The sequence below is a fragment of the Periplaneta americana genome, chromosome 5 (assembly GCF_040183065.1).
Source record: "Periplaneta americana isolate PAMFEO1 chromosome 5, P.americana_PAMFEO1_priV1, whole genome shotgun sequence".
Lineage (NCBI taxonomy): Eukaryota > Metazoa > Arthropoda > Insecta > Blattodea > Blattidae > Periplaneta > Periplaneta americana.
In genome coordinates, this window is record NC_091121.1 from 87,831,723 (window position 1) to 87,854,601 (window position 22,879).

Below are 22,879 nucleotides of genomic sequence, written 5' to 3' on the forward strand. Positions count from 1 at the left end.
ATTGGAGAATGCTGGATTTGCAGTAAAAGAAATGTCCCTTGGGCAGAAAACTATGAATGAATGAATGGATAAATGAATGAATTGCCCTTTGATATACCAATGGTTTTACTACTGCAAGAATTAAACGTCCACACCTGTGGAGTAACGGTTAGCGCGTCTGGCCGCGAAACCATGGCCGGGTTGGAGAAACTTACCTGGTTGAGGTTTTTTCCTGGGTTTTCCCTCAACCCAATATGAGAAAATGCTGGGTAACTTTCGGTGCTGGATCCCGGACTCATTTCACCGGAATTATCACCTTCATCTCATTCAGACGCTAAATAACCTAAGATGTTGATAAAGCGTCGTAAAATAACCGACTAAAAAAAATTAAACACTATTGCTGCAATTTTTTTTACGCCAAACCATAGTCACATAAACATCCGAAAATTCGGAGCTACCTACGAACTCCATCATTAGGGGAAGGAAAGAATGAAGAGTTCATCCTCTTACTGAAGGTTACTACTGATAGGATAGGTTCCCTTTTTCTTTTCCTTCTTTATATTGGAGCGGCTATGTAGCTTGTAAATGTTAAAAGTCTCACCATTTGCTGCCTTTTGCAAAACAAAATATCTCGCACCACGTGGAACATCATGAAGGTCTTAAATTATTAATAAATAATATTTGATTTATATTCTACTTGCCAATGGTGGACACTTCCAAATTCATCATCGACCAAAGTGTTCCCTTTGAAATGAACGCACGGGAACTGTATATCACGTATCTACTGTATTTTAGGCTTTTCTCATAGTGCATCAGAATTATGAGTGGGAAAGTAGTTACATCGATTTCTGAGGGTCTATTTAATCGATAGCTCGCACGACTCATGAAATAGAAACTAGTTGATGTTGGTAGTGGCCATTTATTATTGAACGCTTCTCTGCAACTGCGAGATTCAGATGGGACTAGATTATGGTACGGCGTTAATGCTGGAACATTATATCGAGAGTGGCAGGAAAATTTATATAGGCCTACTCAGAGGAAATCAGCTACACAATCTCTTTGTCCACCAGAACTCTCAGGGGGTCTCCTCGGAATTGAACTCTTAACTGACTTAGTTGAGTCTGGGCCAAGATTTGATGGATTTGATCCATTAGTGAATGGCTATATGATGAATTGTCTCATTGTTTTCTGAAAGACTAGGACACCAAAGTGTCTTTCCTTAATTGCCTTATTAGATGAAAGCGATAACTGAATATCTTGGGTATTACGGTTCTTTGTATGACAGAAAAGAAGAGAATTTAGCATACAGTAAATACCATTTGTTATTTGTCGACTACATAAAAGCATTTGAGGGAGTACAATAATTAGATAGAAACTATGGGATATTATGGTACATAATGGGTATACCAAATTCACCTAAACCCAATACCTATTGATAAGGAACATATATAGTATGAAGACAGTCACCAACAAATAGTAGGGATTAAGTGAAAGTTTTTAAACAGAATTAATCAAATTAGATGTGTGACAAAGATGTCCAATGTAGCCTACACAGCTCACGCTAATTATGTGAATTCTTTTATCGCTGTACTAATTCTTTATTGCTAAATGGACGGACATTCTATTCCCAGTAAGCTATTTTACGTAAGTACAGCGTAGAACGATTTTGTGATGTGACCTTTTTAATTTATCATTTATCCACTATTGCAAAATCATGTCTGAATAGCATTTGTGATGAAGACGGATCAATGAACAGTTCATTACCTTACTTCACCTTATTTTGCAGTGCATTGCTGCGCTAAATCTATTAATTCTGTATATTTCATTCCATCAACTGATGGGAAATACATGTCTCTTTTTTTCTTCTTCGTTAACATATATAGAATTCAGTTCCTGGAAAGTGTATTAATTTATAATGGAGATGTGCTTTCGATCTACATTTTCTTGATATGTATATGCTTGAGTATTTGTATCTTCCTATTTTTACCACTCTTGCATTATCATGATTCCAACTCTGAACAGCCGTCGTAGCTCAAACGGATGTCGAATATTCAAGTATACATATAGAGAAAATCTAGTTCGCTAGTACGTCTTCATTACAAATTTAACACATACGCTGTTATAATGCCCTATCACATACAGTGTTTGACTTTCTTATTTATGATAATTTATAGAATTAAACTTTTGTCACCAAAATAGTATATTTTAATTCAGCACAAAAGCCATTTTACTATTAAACTTCAATGGAAAAACAACTCAATATTTGTAATATTTATACATACTATTTAATATGAAAACCACACATTACTATACCAGAAAACTTGATCTCAGAATTGTTTCGCTGTGGACGATTTTTCCTTATATTTTACACTGACGTATCAGCACTAATCTTGCAACATGGCTGCATTAAAGTGTCTCTTATAACGTTTTTCCATATCAGAATTGTCCTGGTGATAACATTCACCTTGTTCGTCACTTACAGCTCCTATGTTTTTCGGGAAAATATCGACGTGAGAATGAAAAAAGTGAATTTAAAGGGACATTCGACAACCCATTTCTTTCTAGCTCCTTAGTAGTTTAGCCACTTAAAATTATAAATTTTCTTCCTTATTCCCAGAAAGCCTTTCACTCACTCAAACGATCGCTATTGTGTATTAGATGCTATTATATTTTCGCATTAACGGTCAGTGTGCTAAATCGTGAGTAAAATAAGAAAGCGGTTAGTTGGTGAATATGTAGGCCTATGTTATATTTGTGAATATACCAGTATCTTTACCACTAATTTTCGTCAAAAAGGTATTTTTCAACGAAGTAATTTTTTCATAAGAATGTGAAATTATCCAGATAATTACGTATTATTTCTTTTAATTCAGGAAAACGTCCATTTTTTCTTACCATATGGAAATTTGAATAATTTAAAACCTGCATTGTATTGTTTTACTCTTAAATTGGCAAAACTTCATCTCTCATACTAGTTTATTTAACCGTGTTGGACTGTAAAGAAAACAACTATCGCAATGTCCGTATTTTATATGTTGTACAATATTATATTATTGTGTAATTTTAGTTATTTAATATCCTACCAATTTTTTCTATTGTTCTATTAAATTTATTTGTGAATTTAAGGTTAACAAAAGAATTTAAGAGTCCAGCTTCTCTACTAAACATTATTAGAGTTCAATAGCACTTAATCAGGTACTTAGATGAGAGGATTTCAGACGATTTGTGGTTTTCTTCACTCCATTTCTGAAATATGTAAATTAAGTCGACGCATTTGTGTGGAGCCGATGACAAGCGAATGGGCGGAGTCTATCAGTGCGGAAATGTATTCGGGCTGCATCGGTTTACGGCCGCTAAGGGGTAAAATGAGCGTGGAAGAAGGTGGTAGATAGGGTGGCATTTCAGGCTCTCGTCTTCAAGCAATGCTTTCCCCCAGAGCGGTCGTTGGACTGGGCTTCTCCACTCACCACTTGCACAAAGGGCTTGTTTCGACTCCTATAATCTACAGATTCCAGAAACGGAGTATAGTTTGGGAGAAATCATTTCCAAGTTTCAGTTCTTAAAATGGGTCGCACCACTACAATTAGGCTACATTGCATGCCAGACCGAAGGATATTGCGAGGCGAATATATTAATATGCAAATAGTTCTTAAATTCCTAATTTTACGACGCTTTATCAACGGTATTATGGTTATCAAGTGTCTCAGTGATAAGAAGGTGATAATGCTATCGAAATGAGTACAAGATCCAGCGTCGAAAGTTACCTAGTGTTTGCTCGTAATGTGTTAAAGGAAAACTCGGAAAAACTTCAACCAAGTAACTTGTCACAACCAGGATTCCAACCCAGACCCGCTCGTTTCACGGTTAGATATGCTAACAGTTATTCCACAACGGTGGACAATATGCAAATATTGTAATGTGAGGGTAGATTAGGAGAAATTTGTTAAAGCTTGCAAACATTGTTTAAAAATTAAAGAAAATTTGAAACTTGAAAGAGAAAAGTAGCTCCGAGAGGAAAACCATGAATTGAAGGTTCATTTAAACGCAAAAAAAAAAAACATATATGAGAAATCCAAGTTTCTAGTGAATATGACAAAACTGCTCTTAAATGTAAATATTCTACACAAATACAGCACTAACCTATGTAACATTACAACATTCCTGCCGTTTCAGCATACAATTATTTTAATCAATTATAAAAATTTCTTGCCAGAGTAATTATTCTTACAATTAATCCACGATAAAACACGAAATATAATATTTCATCTGTAAGTTTTCAACGTATATTCTATATTTCTTGGTCTCTAGGGCTTACTTAATACATCAGTATCGCTTTCAAATTTTCTTCTTTTCAAGTTCTATTTGACTCGTGACTAACTCAATCGGTAGAGCACATTTCTTACTATCACTGCGAACCTGGATTCGAATCTTGCCGATGAAGTAGTAGTAATTGTGTTGGACAAAGCCAAGGTTCCTGAGGGTTTTTTTTCGAGGTTCTCCTGCTTCCCTCCATCATTCTAACATCAGTCTCCATTTGAATAGTATTCACTAAAAATGGTGCGGCGTGAAGTAATATTGTAACTGGTGTATAAATATCGCCAGTCTGACGAGATCTTACATTTCAGGAAGTGTAAAGAGACTTTAGTAAGGCCCCACCAGAAGGTTAAGACCTGGAGGCTGTATTGGCAGATACACCATACAGCTGAGATACGATATTTACTTAAAAAATCATTTGAATTTGTAGTAGCGGTAATGCATAGTACGCTTTTAGAGACCGCAGCTCTAGCTTTCGTACCTCTCCTCCGAACCCAAGAAAAAAGTCATGTTCGATGTATGAAATTGAAAAAATAATGTATCCAGTACCTAGCGACTTCACTTGCTTGAATCGGGTTCCACATATCTTGAATAGATGGCAGGACTGAGACCCATTTTGAAGTTGCACACCAATTCGGCGAGCGACGCTGTGCATGATGTGTATTTGTGGAGAGTTATGTCGGGTACTAGGGTGAGTGTATTTGTAAACGTTCTTGTAATTGTAGTGTAGGGAATGAGTGAGAATGATGATGAAGATGAGGAAGGGAGAAAGGGAAACCCGGTGCTGGTACGTAGTCTACTGATGTCAAGGAGGCAGCCAGGCTTATCGTCCACGTCTGACGGACGAAACACTATCAACAGTGACATATGACTTCTCTTCATATGCACTGCGGAGAGATTTAGGAATTAACCCAGGCATACTGGTTCATAATCCAGTTGTCACAAGTTGAGCACCGCCACCTTTCCTAGTCCCGAGGTAGAAATTTTACATGAAAATCTCTGACCAAGCCGGGAATTGAACTCGGGCTGACTAGTCTGGAGGCAGATGCACTACCGCAGAGGTAACTCGGCGGACTTCAGAAAAATAATTGGATGCAGCAAAATCTTGGAATTACTGTAAAAAAATGTTGAAATCCGCAGAATTACATTATTACTTTAGTTGAAAACGCTTTGTTAAAGAACGAGTCCTTCGCTCGTTTTCCTCGCTCTTTGAATTTCATTCTTCTCTTAATCGTATTATAAGGTTATAATAATTTTTAGTATTAAGAATGACAACATTTTCCAGGAAAACAATCATGACAATTCATTCTGCATTTTAGGAACATGAAGCCAGAAGTTTCCCAACTGATTTTTGCGCTCGAAAATTTTTTTTCTGAAATAGAAAAAAAGAGATGCTTCCACTCTTTTGATTTTTTGTTTCAGGGTAGAAGTGGTGAACTCATGTTTTGCCCATTTCCCCCAAATACCTTTCTTTCATTTCTCCAAAATCACTGGATAAGATATGGACAAAATTTTATCCTCCCCCGCTTTTGATCAGCATTTGATAGTTTAGGGATCCACCTAGCATAAAGTAATTTAGTTATATACTTGAAATTTTCTTTCAACAATAGAAAAAAAAAACAATATAAAATATAACATGAAAAATGCTATCTATGGCGGGCTGAAGCTCATCCATAGGCCTGAGACATATATATGCCGTTATACTACCAGTGCGCTTCGTGCTCCTCTAACTTCGAGTACTTCTCAGAGTTGGGGTGAGTTAACGCAGTGTCTTTCGTTGGTTTGAACTCATGCTTATCATCACGGTAAGTTAGTCCTCGGAATTTGGGTGGTTGAAAGACACTCCTTTGACTTGGAAACACAACTATCTGCTAAGGAAAAAGTTAAAGACATCATTTTCTTTGTTAAAGAAAAATTGCACTATTTTAAATACATTTTATTTCTGTCCGTAGAAAATACATCTAATATAACATTGACAAGTATCAGGTTTATTGTTTCACTAAGTTAATATAATGATGTATTACGTTTTTGTTTTACATAATTTTTTATGTCATATATTGTTGCAGTGAATAATAAACCACTTTTTAAAATTTTCAAAGGAGAATGATCTCCTGTTGCTAGAAAACACAGCCTTATATCTAGAAAAACTTCGTTCCACTTCTGCAGAAACAATGAGGACATATTTGAAATATTTTACACAAGCGTCCACACCTATGGAGTAACGGTCAGCGCGTCTGGCGCAAAATCAGGTGGCCCGGGTTCGAATCCCGGTCGGGGCAAGTTACCTGGTTGAGCTTTTTTCCGGGGTTTTCCCTCAACCCAATATGAGCAAATGCTGGGTAACTATCGGTGCTGGACCCCGGACTCATTTCACCGGTATTATCACCTTCATATCATTCAAACGCTAAATAACCGAGATGTTGATACAGCGTCGTAAAATAACCCAATAAAATAAAATAAAAAATTTTACACAAGCATTATCTATCTCAAAATCTTTATCATTGTTATAAATTTCCTCAATTGAAATTGTCACAAATTTTACATAATATTTATCCTGTATTTTTTTCATCTTGTTTGCTACATGTTTTCCTATTTCGTGTTCCAACTATTCAGTTTCGTCACAATATCATTGACTACATGTTATTTTCTGCCTGTAGAAAATATACCTAATATAATGTTGACAAGTATCAGCCTTATTATTTCATTATGTCAATATGATGGTGTATTACGCTTTTGTTTTACATAGTTTTTCATTTCGTATATTTTTGCAGTGAATAACAAACCACATTTTCAAATTTTCAAAGGAGAATGATTGCCTGTTAGTAGAAAACACAGTCTTATATCTAGAGAAACTTCGTTCCACTTCTGCAGAAACAATGGGGGCACATTTGAAATATTTTACACAAACATTATTTATCTCAAGATCTGTATCATTATTACAAATTTACTCATTTCAAATTAAGTCACAAATTTCGTCTTCGGCATCTTGCTATTATTCTTCTTTACAGGACGTTGAATGTTGCCTGTTACGAATAGCAGTATTCGGTCGTAATGTAACCGATCAACTAAAGTTCACTGCTGAACGAAACACACTGAAATTTCCCACCCCAACGCAATTACGTACTGGTACCTGAGGTTCAGAGGCGCATGAAGCGTAGTGAAATGACAAACAATTCTTAGCCCTACTCATCAACATTCTGTGAAATATTGTACAAATTAGATGTAAAACTAGATTAATTCTTAAGGTGTAATAAAATAAATGAAATAAATAGCAAATATAGTAATTATATATGAGAACAAAGTAATAGAGACACTAATCAAAGAAGATGACTGACTGATGAATTTCACGTCACTTTAGTGAATCCAAGAAGCTCACTGAATTTGATGTGCGGCTCACGACAGGAAGAACTTGCTGCGAGATGAAACTGCGCATGCGCGAACTTGGTTAATGAAACCTAAACTAAGAAAATCTAACCTTCGTATATGCAAGATGTGTAACCGGAGCACGAAGGGAACTTCTTGATTTGATCTGGAATGTGCACGCGAAAATAAATCCATCTAAGGATCATTCTGGTACTGCATGAGAAGTCCGTCTATGCGCAGTTTGATCTCACATTCAAGTTTCTTCCTGTCGTGAGCCCCTCCTTGAATTTTCAGCTAAAAATGCTGTCCCTTGAACTACAGAGAAGAAAGTAACATATACGAACACCAGATTTAATCGTGCAGTGCCATCAACCCAGCAACAGATATTGTTAGGACATTGTGCCACTGTCTTGTTGGGTTGGCGTCACTATGTTCTGTTTTGTTGCATTCATTCATATTATTAAATTCAGCGTTCTTGGTGGAATATTTTTTACATTTGTTGAACAAATGCTAATATAAATTTTCGCGCTCAATTCGACTCGTCCTGTGTATTTCACATGTATTATATCAAGAGGGATCCTCAACGACCCTGATTCGGGAGACACAGCAAATAGAGCGGTGTTATGTGTTAATTAGCGACCCGTAATCTGAGTTTGATGTCGCCTCCTTCAGGGACCTGTTGGTCCCCGATTCCGAATTGACGCCTCCGCACATGTGAGCGGTGGATTTGAACATGTGTACTGACGCCTCCAGAGACGACCCCATCTGGTTGGCACACATTGTGTGGGCTCAATAGAGGTCCCGCAGGATGGAATCATAGTCGGAATGCCCCGGGGGACTACACCCCTCATCATACAAGCAACTGTTGCGATTAGTTGAAAGACGTTTGTTGATCGGTATGGGATTAGCCGGACATCAAAGGCAGGACGCTTATCTGCGTGAACGGGCCGTTGTTCTGATGACGTCACGACGCTATCATGCATAGGAATGTTTACGTCAGTAGAGCTACATGAATGTTACCCTCGTAAACAGGGCAGACCTAGGAATTTACTTGTCATGAATGTATTGGCTTGTACTTCGTGACAGTGCCATGATTACGTAATTTCCCTTCCTGTTCTCACCTCACAGTATGGCTATCAACATTCGGAATACATTCTGAGTAATTCCACCACTGATGTTGAAGTGGCACGTCTTCCACTACAAATCAAGCAGACGTGGGTTTGAATATTTCGTAGAGACTGAGCGTGTTCCGTTTAATATGTTTGGTCTAAAAGTGACCTTGTCACACACTAATTACTAGGCTTCGAAGTTCAGGTCCCAGTCAGGACGATACAGGTTAACTGATAGGGAACTATTAGGCGGAGGGCTTATTTACTTTTTTCCGTCTTCTATCCACTATGCTGTCTGTCTCGGTATGGTAGACTTTGAAGGTTTTGTACGTACTAGATTGAAGCTAGGACAAGTGGGACATTTGGGACAAAGTAAAGTCTTTGCGATGTCGAAAACGAAATGAAATTCGAACAAATTTATAAATATGCATTGTTAACTTTCTTCCACAAGAAAATAAAATAAAATGAAATCAAATTAAATGAACTGAAATAAAACCACAAGAAGAGGCAAAATGCATCAGAACTGCTGAAAAAATACGGTTTTAATTATGGACTAAAAATGTATGAAGCTCGTGTTCGGGGACAGTTCCGGTTTGATAGACTTGAAAATGACATACAATTTTACTTCGTTCACAAGACATACCTGTTTTTTCTGTATTAAAATTTAAGATTCTGATTATACAGATTATACATATCGGTAATTCACAAAAATAGAAATCTCTACTGTTCCTAAAATAAAATTTAAAATTCTTGCACTAAGATCACTTTCTTAAGAAGAGTAGATAGAAACATACATAAATATAGTTACTTACTTACTAGCTTTTAAGGAACCCGGAGGTTCATTGCCGCCCTCACATAAGCCCGCCATAGGTCCCTATCCTGAGCAAGACCAATCCAGTCTCTGTCATCATATCCCACCTCCCTCAAATCCATTTTAATATTTTCCTTCCATCTACGTCTCGGCCTCCCCAAAGGTCTTTTTCCCTCCGCCCTCCCAACTAACACTCTATATGCATTTCTGGATTCGTCCTGCCCATCTCAAACGTCTGGATTTAATGTTCCTAATTATGTCAGGTGAAGAATACAATGCATGCAGTTCTGTGTTTTGTAACTTTCTCCATTCTCCTGTAACTTCATCCCTCTTGGCCCCAAATATTTTCCTAAGCACCTTATTCTCAAACACCCTTAACCTATGTTCCTGTCTGAAAGTGAAAGTCAAAGTTTCACAACCATAAAAAAAACAGGTAATATAACTGTTTTATAAATTCTAGCTTTCAGATTTTTTGACAGCAGACTGGATGATAAAAGCTTCTCAACCTAATAATAACAGGCATTTCCCATATGTATTCTCCGTTTAATTTCCTCCCGAGTATCATTTATACCCATCACCATAAAAAACAGCTTGTTACGAAACCTTCAAATAAGCCTCGGAATGGGACTGATTCTCTGACACGACCACAGCAAAGGAATAAGGTTTTGAGATTTGGTACTTGGAATGTTACAAAAAATTTAATTGTCAAAAGTACAACATTCCCCCATAAGGTTATACATAAATATACATACTTTGTAGACAAAAATACTTAAGAAAAAAGGTCACATAAAGATGATAATAATAAAGTTAGTAATAATAATACTAGTAATAACTGAGTGAAAAAAGAGACGATGTTGAGATTGGTGATAGATTAATATTAACTTATTATTAGTAGTATAATTAGTACAGGTTGTGTTGATCTAGTAACAAAGATAAGATAGAAAAAATATGCGTAGGATAGAAATAAACTCGTTTTACAATACATGGCAGCCCTACATATAAAACAGGGAAATCTGTCATATAAATTTTTTAATTCTGGATCTGAAAATTTCATTGCTAAAGTAGCCAATTCTGGATGAAATTTTATTATCGAATTATATAGACGTGATCATAATTTGTACTCTGTAGTAAAGCAGCAGATGCGAAACATGATTTTGAAATTTAAATAAATAAATAGATAAATAGGTAAAAAGATAAATAAATAAATAAGTCAATAAATAAATAAGTCAATAATAAATAAGTCAATAATAAATGAGTCAATAATAAATAAGTCAATAATAAATAAGTCAATAATAAATAAGTCAATAATAAATAAGTCAATAATAAATAAGTCAATAAATAAATAAATAAATAAATAAATAAATAAATAAATAAATAAATAAATAAATAAATAAATAAATAAATAAATAAATAAATAAATGTATATATACAAATTATTAAGAAATTATAACATGTGTAAATTTAAATTAAAAATGAGATATATTTAGAATGCGTGATTTAAGTTAGGATAATATAATGTATTTGACATATATTTTAAATAAATATCTTGTGATATGACGGTAATTTATTATAATTCATTTAATTCTCAGTTTACTTTATTTTATTATCACGTCAACCTATAAAACTTTCATTTTGACTTCTTACTGAATATAACAAATTCTTACTAAATGCAGTATTTGAGTTATTTTTATTTTAAGTATATTATTTCCGTAGTGCTCGGGAAAAGTGACATCAGTCAGTTTCCACAAACCTTTTTTGATAATTTATTGACAACTTACGGAACATCTGTTCGCTTGGAAAAAAAATACATAGGTATTCCTCCCATTACAATAATTCATACAGAAAAAAATCAAATCGACATAAACCAGTGTAAGTTGTCAATAAATTATCAAAAAAGGTTTGTGGAAACTGAGTTATGTCACTTTTCCCAAGCACTGCAGATTTATCTTTATTCGTAATAATTTGGTAACCTATGGTTGTAAGTAGTAGTAATGTATGAAAATATAAAGATCCCCATTTAATGTGTAAAACATGCTGCACTACTTCACACAGTGCGGACTGCATTTAAAAACATAGAAATACGAGTATATTCGTGTATGTAAATACCTGGCTAACACGAAAATTAAACAACAGATGAAATAAATCGAACATAGATGAGAACCCACGAAAATCCAGGAGAATATAATTTAAAATTCTATTTGGTTAGAAAGTAACAAAATAAATCGTTCCCACGATTGACGTAGTAATGCATACAAAATAATTAGCAAATATTTGTAATAAAACAGGTGTCGAAAATAGAAACAGTGCATATCCATACAATGGTAATGGGTTAATTCCAGCAACTCGTACCCTAATACTGTACAGTTCAAAATTGAAACAGCTTCCACCCTAAATACGGATAGTTGATGTAGCCTATATATTTGGTAGCTACGCTGTTTGAACTTTAGTTATGCAATATCAGTACTTCGTAAAGATTTTTCTCTATTTACGAACTAGTTATTTTTAGTAATTGAACAATATTATAATCACGGAAGAAAATTGAGTAGGGAAATCCGATTTATACTTCATCTTCTTCTTCTTCACTTTATGGTATGGGCAATTGCCCGTTCCGGCTTCAAAGGTCGCTCCATCTTTTCATCGGTCGTCCCTGATCTCTTCGTCCTTTTGGTTTATAGTTATTGCTTTCTTAGGAAGTATGTAGTCGTCCATCCTCTCTACATGTAATTTCCAATCTTGTCTGTAATCGTCTATTTTATCAATAAGTGGGTATACTCCTAGTTCCTGCCTAATATCTTCATTTCTAATTCTACCTAATCTCGTGCATCCTTTTACTTTCCGCAAGAATCTCATCTCTGCCGCTTGTATTTTACTAACTTCAGGTTTTGTTGTAACCCAACTTTCACTTCCATATAAAAGAGTAGGGACTGCCATTACATTGTAGAATTTCATTTTTGTTTCGTTTCTGCTTTTATTATTCGAAGTTCTATTAATTGTGCCACATACTGTCTGGAATGATTGTAATTTTATTTTTATATCATTATCATTTTTGTAACTTACATCACATCCCAGGTACTTAAAATTTGTTACTTGTTCTTCTGCTTTATTATCCATTTCAATCTTAGATCTTACGGTATTTTTGCCTTGAAATGCCATTACTTTTGTTTTTGTATTTTATATGTTAAAGTTATGGTTCTGGCATAATTTATACTTCATTTGTTTGTAAATTATACTCCGTACTTTTTATTTCAAGAATTATATATATATTTTTTTTGCCTTTCCATGTTTTGAGCGCGTATGCTTCATTTGATTTAATTACATTTACATTAATTTGTAGCTGTGACGATACATGATTGGTTACATATGTTACAATCGTGCGTTATACTAGCAGTTTTCTGTATTTAATTAGAAAGCAAACAATTAAACGAAAATGAATCTTATGCATTCCTAGCATTTTGCATTGAAACACGCTTGTTATAACGCTATAAGTCGTACACAATTGGCATAATTCGGGCGATGATGCCAGAAAAGGTTACCTAGAAACTAGTATTCCATGACGTCATCACCACCTTCACAACACAATTTTATACAATGTACACTGACGTTCAAAAATATCTGACTTTACTAATCGTTAGTGATTATCAATAATTTGTTGGTATAAGTGTCACTTCTTTAGTTAGGCTATTCTATGAATAGATGGCGGAGATAATAAACAGTGTTGCCAATCGTACATAAATATACCAGCATTATAATAGTTTAATATTTCATCCCATTCTGTTGATTGTAAAAAACACGGGATTTAGCTGCAAACCGCTGATATTGTCAATTATGAGAATAATTTATGCTTAGGCCTAATATACAAAATCATTTTCCTCGATACTTTCTTAATCTCCCCAATAATTTTTAGTGGGTTATTTAACGACGCTGTATCAACTACTAGGTTATTTAGCGTCGATGAGATTGGTGATAGCGAGATGATATTTGGCGAGATGAGGCCGAGAATTCGCCATAGATTACATGGCATTCACCTTACGGTTGGGGAAAACTTCGGAAAAAACCAACCAGGTAATCAGCCGAAGCGGGGATCGAACCCGCGCTCGAGCGCAACTTCAGACCGGCAGGCAAGCGCCTTAACCGACTGACCCACGCCGGTGGCTCTCCAATAATGGTTACGTATTGAAAACTAGCGGAACTCATTAAAAGGTTGTAAATTTTTTATATATTTGGTTCTGACTTATCCCGTGGTTGGAAAGTTCTTTTACACGATCATAAAATCGTAGGTCAGATATCTTTGAACGTCAGTGTACCTGTAAGAAAAAGCTAAAATCGTCGCCCTGATAAACATACCAACATTCAAACACTAGAATCATCGTATTAAATAAATGTATTGAAACAACAATCAACAACAATGTATTAATTGTGGGCTACGTTATCTCATCATTAATAGAGATTAATCTCAATTCACAGGACTAGCTATTCATTGAAACAAAACACACACATACTCAAAATTAACTTGCATGTCTTCTTTATAGTAAAATTAAAAATGTTGACTAAAAAGTAGGCCATATTATAATATTATAACGTGATATTTTAAATAAAAATGTGAGATATCCAGAATATATTTGCAGCATACGTAGAATTCATATAATTCGCGGAGTAAAACGTGACTATAATCTCCAACAGTGTATAGCTTACATTGTATCGGATTGTCGTATTGCCATCCTGTCAACATCATGACCTATTTGTCGTGTTTAATGTGCGCACGTGTAAAAAAAGTTGTCTTGCACACATCGTGCTGCACAGTATGTAGTTTGCATATACCATTTGCGTAAAATTACAGTAATTTAATAACATTATGTGGTGGAGAGTTATGAACTAAGCACTGATCAACCGATACTTGCAGTCCTAATGCGGGTGAAACTTTCCAAAGTGCTCTTTTAAGAATATACATTAAGGAAGTGGTTCTCAATGTGAGATCCGCGGTCATTCAAGGGTCTCCGTAGTTCATTCCGGGTCCGAAAATATTCTGGATGGAGATTTTTTTCTTCCTTCAAAACAATTTTTTTATGTGGTATTACTGTCATAAGCCCATTGGCTATTGCTTGCACAACTTATAAATTAGTTCTCTTGTTGACAGCCTTCTTGTGTTATTAATATACGTAGATTCTTAGACTCGAATTGGATAGGTTGCAACAATTTTATGTAAAAATCCCTGAATGTATGCAACACGAAAAACTCTCGAGCGATTATTTTGCCTAAAACTAGATGCATTAAACAACTTATATTTCAGCCTACGCTAAAAGAGCTTAAAAATCCGAGACCTTTCATTAAACAGTGTAAACTGTAAGTTTAAATACAAGAACCGCAAACATTTTATAAGTTTTGTCTATAATAGTTGGATTAAACTTCGTCAAATTACGGATGAAGATGAAATCAGATATTGTTTTCTGGTTCCTAATTCTAGTAGTATGTGAATTCACATTTCCTTTATCAGCTTTGAGAGTCACAATCTCACCGAAAAGGAGAAGTTCATCTTGTTGAGTTATCGGGTGGCACTGTTTGGAAAAACGTTTACATGAATATTAGCTTTCTGATTTTTGGCTGAAAGTTCATGCGTGACATAAAAAACCTCTCAGAACGAGTCTTGAAAATGGAGACTTACTTGTGTGAGCAGACATTTTCTGTTCTTCTCTGTACCAAAACTGTTAAAAGAAGTCGAGTAAACGTGACGGCAGACTTAAAAATAACTAACATTGATACTAAATACTCGTACATGAACATTTCAACCACAAAAAAATTCCATCATTCTCACTGAAGTAGACAAACTTGTAAAAAAAATGTACTTGATTTCTTTTTCAGTATAAGAATATAAATCAATCAATAAATCGTTTATTAATGTCATGAGAAACAGTTTGTTGCAATAAACATAAAATATACTAAATTACAAGAGATATAAAATAATATTTGACATTAAATGTAAGAACAGATGAATACAAAAATACAAATCAAATAACAATACTGGTAAAAATTATAACAGTAAACGATACTAATAATAATCGTAATAATACAGAACAATTCAGCTTAGAAATTTAGAATACATTTACAGTGGAGTCAAGAAGTTCACTAATACTTTAGAATGGATGGTTGATTAACCAATTATACAAAACAGATTTAAATTTGATATAACTTGCATCATGTGTCTTTTGTGGTAATTTATTGAACTATGTTTTAACAATAGAATTGAACCATTTTTTGAACTTACTTAATCTAACTCTAGGTTCTGAAAGACAATAATTGTACCTTATATTATAGTGGTGAACTTCTATTTTAGGGTGATAAGTATTAAGGTTTCACCTGACATAATTAGGAACTTAAAATCCAGATGTTTGAGATGGGCAGGGCATGTAGCACGTATGGGCGAATCCAGAAATGCATATAGAGTGTTAGTTAGGAGGCCGGAGGGAAAAAGACTTTTAGGGAGGCCGCGACGTAGATGGGAGGATAATATTAAGATGGATTTGAGGGAGGTGGGGTGTGGTGATAGAGACTGGATTAACCTTGCACAGCATAGGGACCGATAGCGGGCTTATGTGAGGGCGGCAATGAACTTTCGGGTTCCTTAAAAGCCATTTGTAAGTAAGTAAGTAAGTATTAAGGTTTTTCTTAATTTTCATTAGAATTGGAATATATATATATATATATATATATATATATATATATATATATATATATATATAAATTTATGAGTTAAAATTTTTTCTTGAATAAATATTGGTCTACATTGAGCGTCATATGTAGACCCTGTTAAAATGAGTAAAGCTATGTTATTATAAAAATAATGTATTGAAAGTAAAGTATTGTTTCGCTTTAATATATTTAATTTAAACTCTGCTGTAACGTTTGTCTATAATGAAGGCCATTTAGCCTAATTTTTTCAAGACAATATTGTATGATTTATGCTTTGTTTAATTCACATATATCGTTAATATTAATGTAAATTTAAAAAATATAACAAAGATCACTTAATATTAACCCCAAAATCTAACTCACCATTAGACGACTCTGAAGGAGTCCGCAAAAAAAAAAAAACTGATCTATGAAAAGAGGGTCCGCAGTGCTAATACGTTTGAGAAACACTGGAGAGAAGCATTTTCTGCGGAGCTGTGGAAAAAGATCTTAGGAAGATACTGGTGAAGCGCTTTGTGTGGAGTGTGGCATTGTAAACATGTAAATTACGACAAAATGAAGAGAGGCGTCTAGAGCATTTGAAATATGGATATGAAGAAGAATGGAGCGTATGAAATGGACGGACAGAATAAGAAATGAGGGTATGTTGGAAAGAGTGGATGAAGAAAGAATGATGCTGAAACTGATCAGGAAGAGAAAAAGAGTTTGGTTGAGCCACTGAGTGAGAAGGAACTGCCTACTGAAGGATGGACAGGAAGAAATGGTGAATGGGAGAAAAAGTTCGGGGCAGAAGGAGATATCAGATATAGATGATATTAAGATAACTTTTATGGATCACATGCGGGGACTAAGAGGAAGGCAGAACCTAGGAAAGATTGGAGAATACCGTGTTTGCAGTGAAAGACCTGCCCTTGGACAGAAAACTATGAATTAATGTATTAGGACATTACTCACTTAGTCCATGTTTGGAATCACAGACTCTTCTAATTACCAACTCAAGAGGCTATTCTAGCGCATATGGCTACGGGAAGAGTAATACGACTGGTTGAAAAATAATGTTCAATTTTATTGTAACTCGTACGAGGTAACCCCTGGCGTAAGCAACCCGCAGATCATTCTTTAAGGTCGTTTTTCCTATTTTGTATGGAAAGTTATTGACCTTAGCAGAACATGTTTGACATCCAGTATCTCCTGGTTCTATAGGCGTTTGGACACCCATGGGTTAAAACCATAACTTTACAACAGATGTAAATTACAATACAATTGAATTGCGATTCTTATATTTTTCACCCCTTCGTATTGTAGCACTTCTGTTTTACTTTCACAAGTCTTTTATTTTGTGAGTCTATAAAAGTTTCGTAAACTTTTTACAATGTAACAGCGTTCTTTTCAATAACCTGTTATTATATCTATTCTAATTTATTCTGGTAAATGATTTGTTATTTTTCTCCCTAAATTCTATTAATTTCTAAGGTATGAAATTTATTTTGAACTCTTCAAGTGTATTCTTTTGATAAAGTCTAGTTTCATATAGCCTTCTAAGCAAGAATTGAACTCGTCAATTTGTATTTTACTGTATTGTATTAATTTTTCGCTGACACTTAGATTTCCTACACATAAAGCAAACAAAGGAAAAAAAAGACCATTACTTATCTCGCACTCATAGCGACTCATATAGAAGCTTAATTGAAGAACGACATGACTCGCATGGAAACCTGTAATATACCCACCCCCACTATATGCATTAATTTTATACCTCCTTGGTGGTGAACAGATGAGCGTAGAATACAAGAGTCAACTGATGATTGATGGAGGCCAGGAAACAATTCAGAAAACATTTGCATAGGGGAGGGAGAGGTCTATGTAGAAGATCTATAACCAGATAGTGATCCATAACAATACACTTGATGTTAAATGGCAAATGGTCCAGAGCAATGCAAACTTAATTTTTACTAGAAGGTCAGAAGTTCTGACGAGGCAACACCGCAATTTATGACGTCAGTCGACAGACTACGTGTTTATTTTAATGCGAACGGCTAGAATAAGCTTACTACTAAAGTGCAGAACAGGCTGTTGATTTTAGTATTGTCATAAACGATCTTCCTTCATTCCATAAAATGGGCGAGCTGGTGGGTGTTAGTAGAGCAACTGGCTACGGACTGGGAGATCTTGGGTTCAATCCCGGGTGATGACGAGATTTTGTCATTGCCAAACTTCCAGAACGACCCCAAGATTCACTCAGCCTCATATCAAATTGAGTACCGGATCTTTTTCGGGGGTAAAAGGCGGTCGGAGCGATTAGCCGACCACCTTGCTCTAGTGCCGAAGTCAAGAAAGTTGAAGCTCTAACTCCATACCCCTCAAACGTCCCCATGACGTACCGATATAGGCCTACTCCTATCTTTTAACTAGATCTATATAAAGTATCCGAAATCTTTTTTAAACTATTTAAAGCAGTCCGCGTTGTATACTTCGACCGCCGTGAAAACAGTCGTGCTCGCTTGCGTTTGTACTCTTCTTCTTTTTCGTTACAAGAGAGGTGGCAGGAGTGAATGTATACGCTGGTAATACGATATATAACATATGTGAGATGTAATTTTGGGACACTTTATTCACATTATATTAAATTTGGTTCAGTACCATATGGGGCGGCCGGGTAGCTCAGTTGGTAGAGCAGCTGGCTACGGACTGGAAGGTCCGGGGTTCGATCCCAGGTGGTGACAGGATTTTTTCTCGTTGCCAAACTTTCAGAACGGCCCCGAGGTTCACTCAGCCTCCTAAAAGTATAAAATTTCCCAGGGGTAAAAGGCGGTCAGAGCGTGGTGCCGACCACACCACCTCATTCTAGTGCCGAGGTCATGGAAAGCATGGAGCTCTACCTCCATGCCCCCCAAGTGCCTTCACGGCATGTTACGGGAATACCTTTACCTTTTACCTCAGTACCATATGTTTAAACCCAACTAAGTATTTCTTGATCGTCAGCAATGTGGATGAATTAATCATACTCCCAAATGCGGTTTTGAAGTGACATAAATATTATTTGTGAGTTTTCATTCGCACAAAGGTGGCCGAAATATATACCGGTAATAGCTTATGAAGATTACATTAAAGTTGTAATACCGGATTGCTGGAGCATTGACAGGGCTTTGATTGCTATTTTCCCAAGGTTTTCCAAAAAATTTACGCTGTTAAAATTATTAAGGATCGATTTAGTTTCTGCCAATGTAACATATTTCATGTAACCTAACACTAATCACACAATCGTTGGATGGTGAGCAATATGGTGGCAATATTCTACGTGCAAGTGAATCTGAAATTTACTACATAGCAGCATTGTGTGGCCTCTGATCTACGAAGTTATTGATTCATAAAGGAAATTTTAATTGATGTCAGACTGAACTGTAAATTTCTTAATTTCACAGGACGAAAGTGGAAGATGTGGAAGTGGAGACAGTGTCCCGACAAGGCTCGTACGACATCGTGGCCAGGAGAGTGATGCAGGACAGCGAGCTGACGAACCCCACTGTGTTCGCCTGCGAACTGCGCATTCCAGAGGCCAACTACGAGGTGACGAGGAGCGTGGTCTACTACCCAGGTATGTAACGATTCTAGCTTTGCTTTTCTACATTCCTGGTCTATGTACAGTTGCTTTTCGTTACATGTTGCTATGGAGGATTTCGATTATGAAAATCAAAGCAATGGTGTTTGAATTTTAGAATTGTGAAATCATACTTAGATTAAAGGAGAAACGCGTCCATAGCAAGGGACACTGAGGCTGAGAAAAGTGTCTATGTTACCTCCAAGCCTGTTAGCCACTCGTCTCTCTCAGAATTTCAGCTGGCGCCAGCGTTTTTGGCGTGTCCTAGAGTATAGTACCAAGTTTGTGAGCATGTTGCTAGTGCAGCTGAGAATGATACCACTTCATATACACGTCACATCAGTCATTTGCCAAACACAGTTGTCATACTAACTGCACTAAAGGTAAGACACTAGCACTTAACGTTTCCATTACTTATTTCACACACCAAAAACGGTGACGCGGACTGTACAGTCGGAAGAGAAATGACATCGATAGAGTCAGTCTTGAGTTGTGATAGTTACATTACGACTTTAGTTTGTTCCATTCCATGTGAATACGTGTCTTGTATCGCACGGTATCATTATTTTATTCGTAAACATATGTTGCGCGTTTCACTAACTTCGAATTTTTCTCTTGCTACGTTCTTCATTTCCACAGCGATGTCCTCATTTGTTCATCTTCTTGGAAGAGATAGTACTGCCATCGACCCGCACCTCTCGCCCCTCGCCGTGCCTACATACGTCAAAACAAACAGCAACCCCATCATTGCTTTTCGGTAATCGTTCCTTGCGGTAGCTATATCTCAGTAGCATCCTTTATGCAACAGGATACAAAGCGTAAACAAACACATTTCGTATCTTAAGATTTGATTTGAACTAACTTGCAGAATATTTTAAGCTATTTTAATTTACATAACACAAATCGATTGACTTCTGTATAATTTGTGAAATATTCTTTGATGGCAGTGTTGTCGAGAAGTCTCTTCGAAACCTATAAAAAGCACTAATTCAGTTTTTCAGAGTCATTCTTAATCTACGTCAGCTAACAAGCTCAAAATAACATGGAAGCTAACGTGCACGACCGCGTACTTTGCACGAACAGATAGTTGAATCTGCAGCGAATGCGCCGGAAAATTGTGTAGCAAATGTCTTACAGCCCGGACTTGTCGCTTTGCGGCCTTCTTGTGTTTAACATTTTCAGAAAACCCTTAAAAATAGAGAGACTGCATAAATAAATGAAAATTCTTAGAAGGGTGAAAGGAAGCTCAACATGAATATCATACAAAAACGAAGACGTAGGTACTGGATGAATAAGGCACTTAGTGCTTAAATGTTGAAATATGACAAAACAGAGAAGCTTATTGATAGCAAATCAACAGGATAAAGAAACATAAGGTACCTGCAATGATAGCAAAGTGCAACCTAAAAATGAAAGATGTAAAGATGTAGGGCGGTCAAGAAACAGGTGAAGCTATAAGGACAAAATTTTAAAACGTAGCAGGCATTACTCTTTATTCTTTGAAGTGAGTGTGGGGAAAAAAGGGATGGAGACTAGCTGCAGACGACGTTGGGCAAAAGAGTCTAAGAACGACTTCACAGACCGCATCGAAAAATTTATCGAACGCTGAAAGAAACACATGCAAATACGAGTATGCATTTTAACACAATATTAATATGCGTTACAAGAGCGGTATGTTGAAATTTTCATGTTCGAGGAAAAGTTTGAAAAAGCGAAACGTAGTTGAGCGAAGATCGTTTATTACATACCTGAAAGAGGAATTTCTAAGTAGTTGCAATGAAATCTCCATCTTGGTTTCTGTTCAATGACGGCAAATTTGCAAAACAACCAGCAGGCCGTGATATACGTCTGTCTCCCCCCCCCCCAGTCTATAAATGCGAACTTAAAACAAACGGTACGGTTATGTAATGATTTATTTTTCATTTTAATATTTTAACAATATTATTCATGTAACTTATTGCAGTAATAACATCGGCATCTGGAATCTTGTTGATTTTTTCACGGCTTCCTTAATGTTACTTGCATCACGAATGCAGTAACTGTAGTGAAGTTGTAGAGTTAACTTAATTTTTGCAAATATTTAAAAACAATAATTAACAGTGCAATTTAGGTGAAATTGCAGTGGTAAGTTTCCAATTTATAATTATTACTATATTGAACGTCTCTAAAAATAATATGTTAAAATCCTAAAGCAGTAAAATCAATATGTCACTTAAGCGGTAAGGAGAGGGAAATTGTTATGTGTGTTAGGTTGGGAATACTGAATGTGGAATTTTACACTTTCCGCGGATTGGTTTTGTGCGGAAACCAAGCAAATACGCACTACTTGTAACAAAATATTTTACAGTTACATATATAGATTAGAATTTTGTAATATACATAACTTCAATGGTTTTAATTGGTCACGTGTTGTAATAAATTGATAAGTGGTTGAGTTAATAGTAAAAAATGAGATGTCAAGGAAATCTTTACACGTCTTCCCAGAAATTATATTCGATTTGCTTGGAATTGAACGAGGATATTTAGCATGGAATGTAATATTGGATTTTTAACTTACGAGGTACTTACTGCTGTTGGCTGCACGATCTACGTTCATTGGAGTCTTGAGCTCTACTTTCAGGCAAGATAATCGATTATCTACACGAGGTCTGAGTGTAAAGTGCTAGATACTATAAAGTCAAAATGAAAAATGTTTGCTGTGAGAATATATAAGGACGTCTTACACCCTTTTTCCATTAAAACACTGGATTTATAGTTCAGTAATTCATTACCGAAGCTTAGTTCTTGGTTTTATTAATGTTTAACTTGGCGACCTCATTGGCATGCAAGCACGTGGTTCCATAATATCGGCTGCAAGAGTGAATGCTCAAATTTACAAAACTCTGCCGCCGAGCTGTACATATAGCAGCAAATGAATATTCAGCTACTCAAGATTATGTAACAACATAAGAGTACGATACGTTACATTTGTATTCCATACAAATATTATAGTAATTATTATTATCCTTAAATGCCATAGAT

General features: G+C 35.7%; 1 protein-coding gene across 3 annotated transcripts in view; it reads left to right on the forward strand.

The window, feature by feature from the left end:
* The window catches only part of LOC138699959 (uncharacterized), a 599,613-nt gene that overhangs the window by 375,473 nt on the left and 201,261 nt on the right, over window positions 1-22,879 (forward strand). For all 3 annotated transcript variants that reach the window (XR_011332138.1, XR_011332139.1, XM_069826195.1), the window contains exon 4: window positions 19,683-19,855. Coding sequence is in view for 1 of the 3 variants with exons in the window: in XM_069826195.1 (XP_069682296.1) it covers window positions 19,683-19,855 (173 nt within the window). In the remaining 2 variants the exon portion in view is untranslated. The remainder of the gene's footprint in view (window positions 1-19,682; window positions 19,856-22,879) is intronic.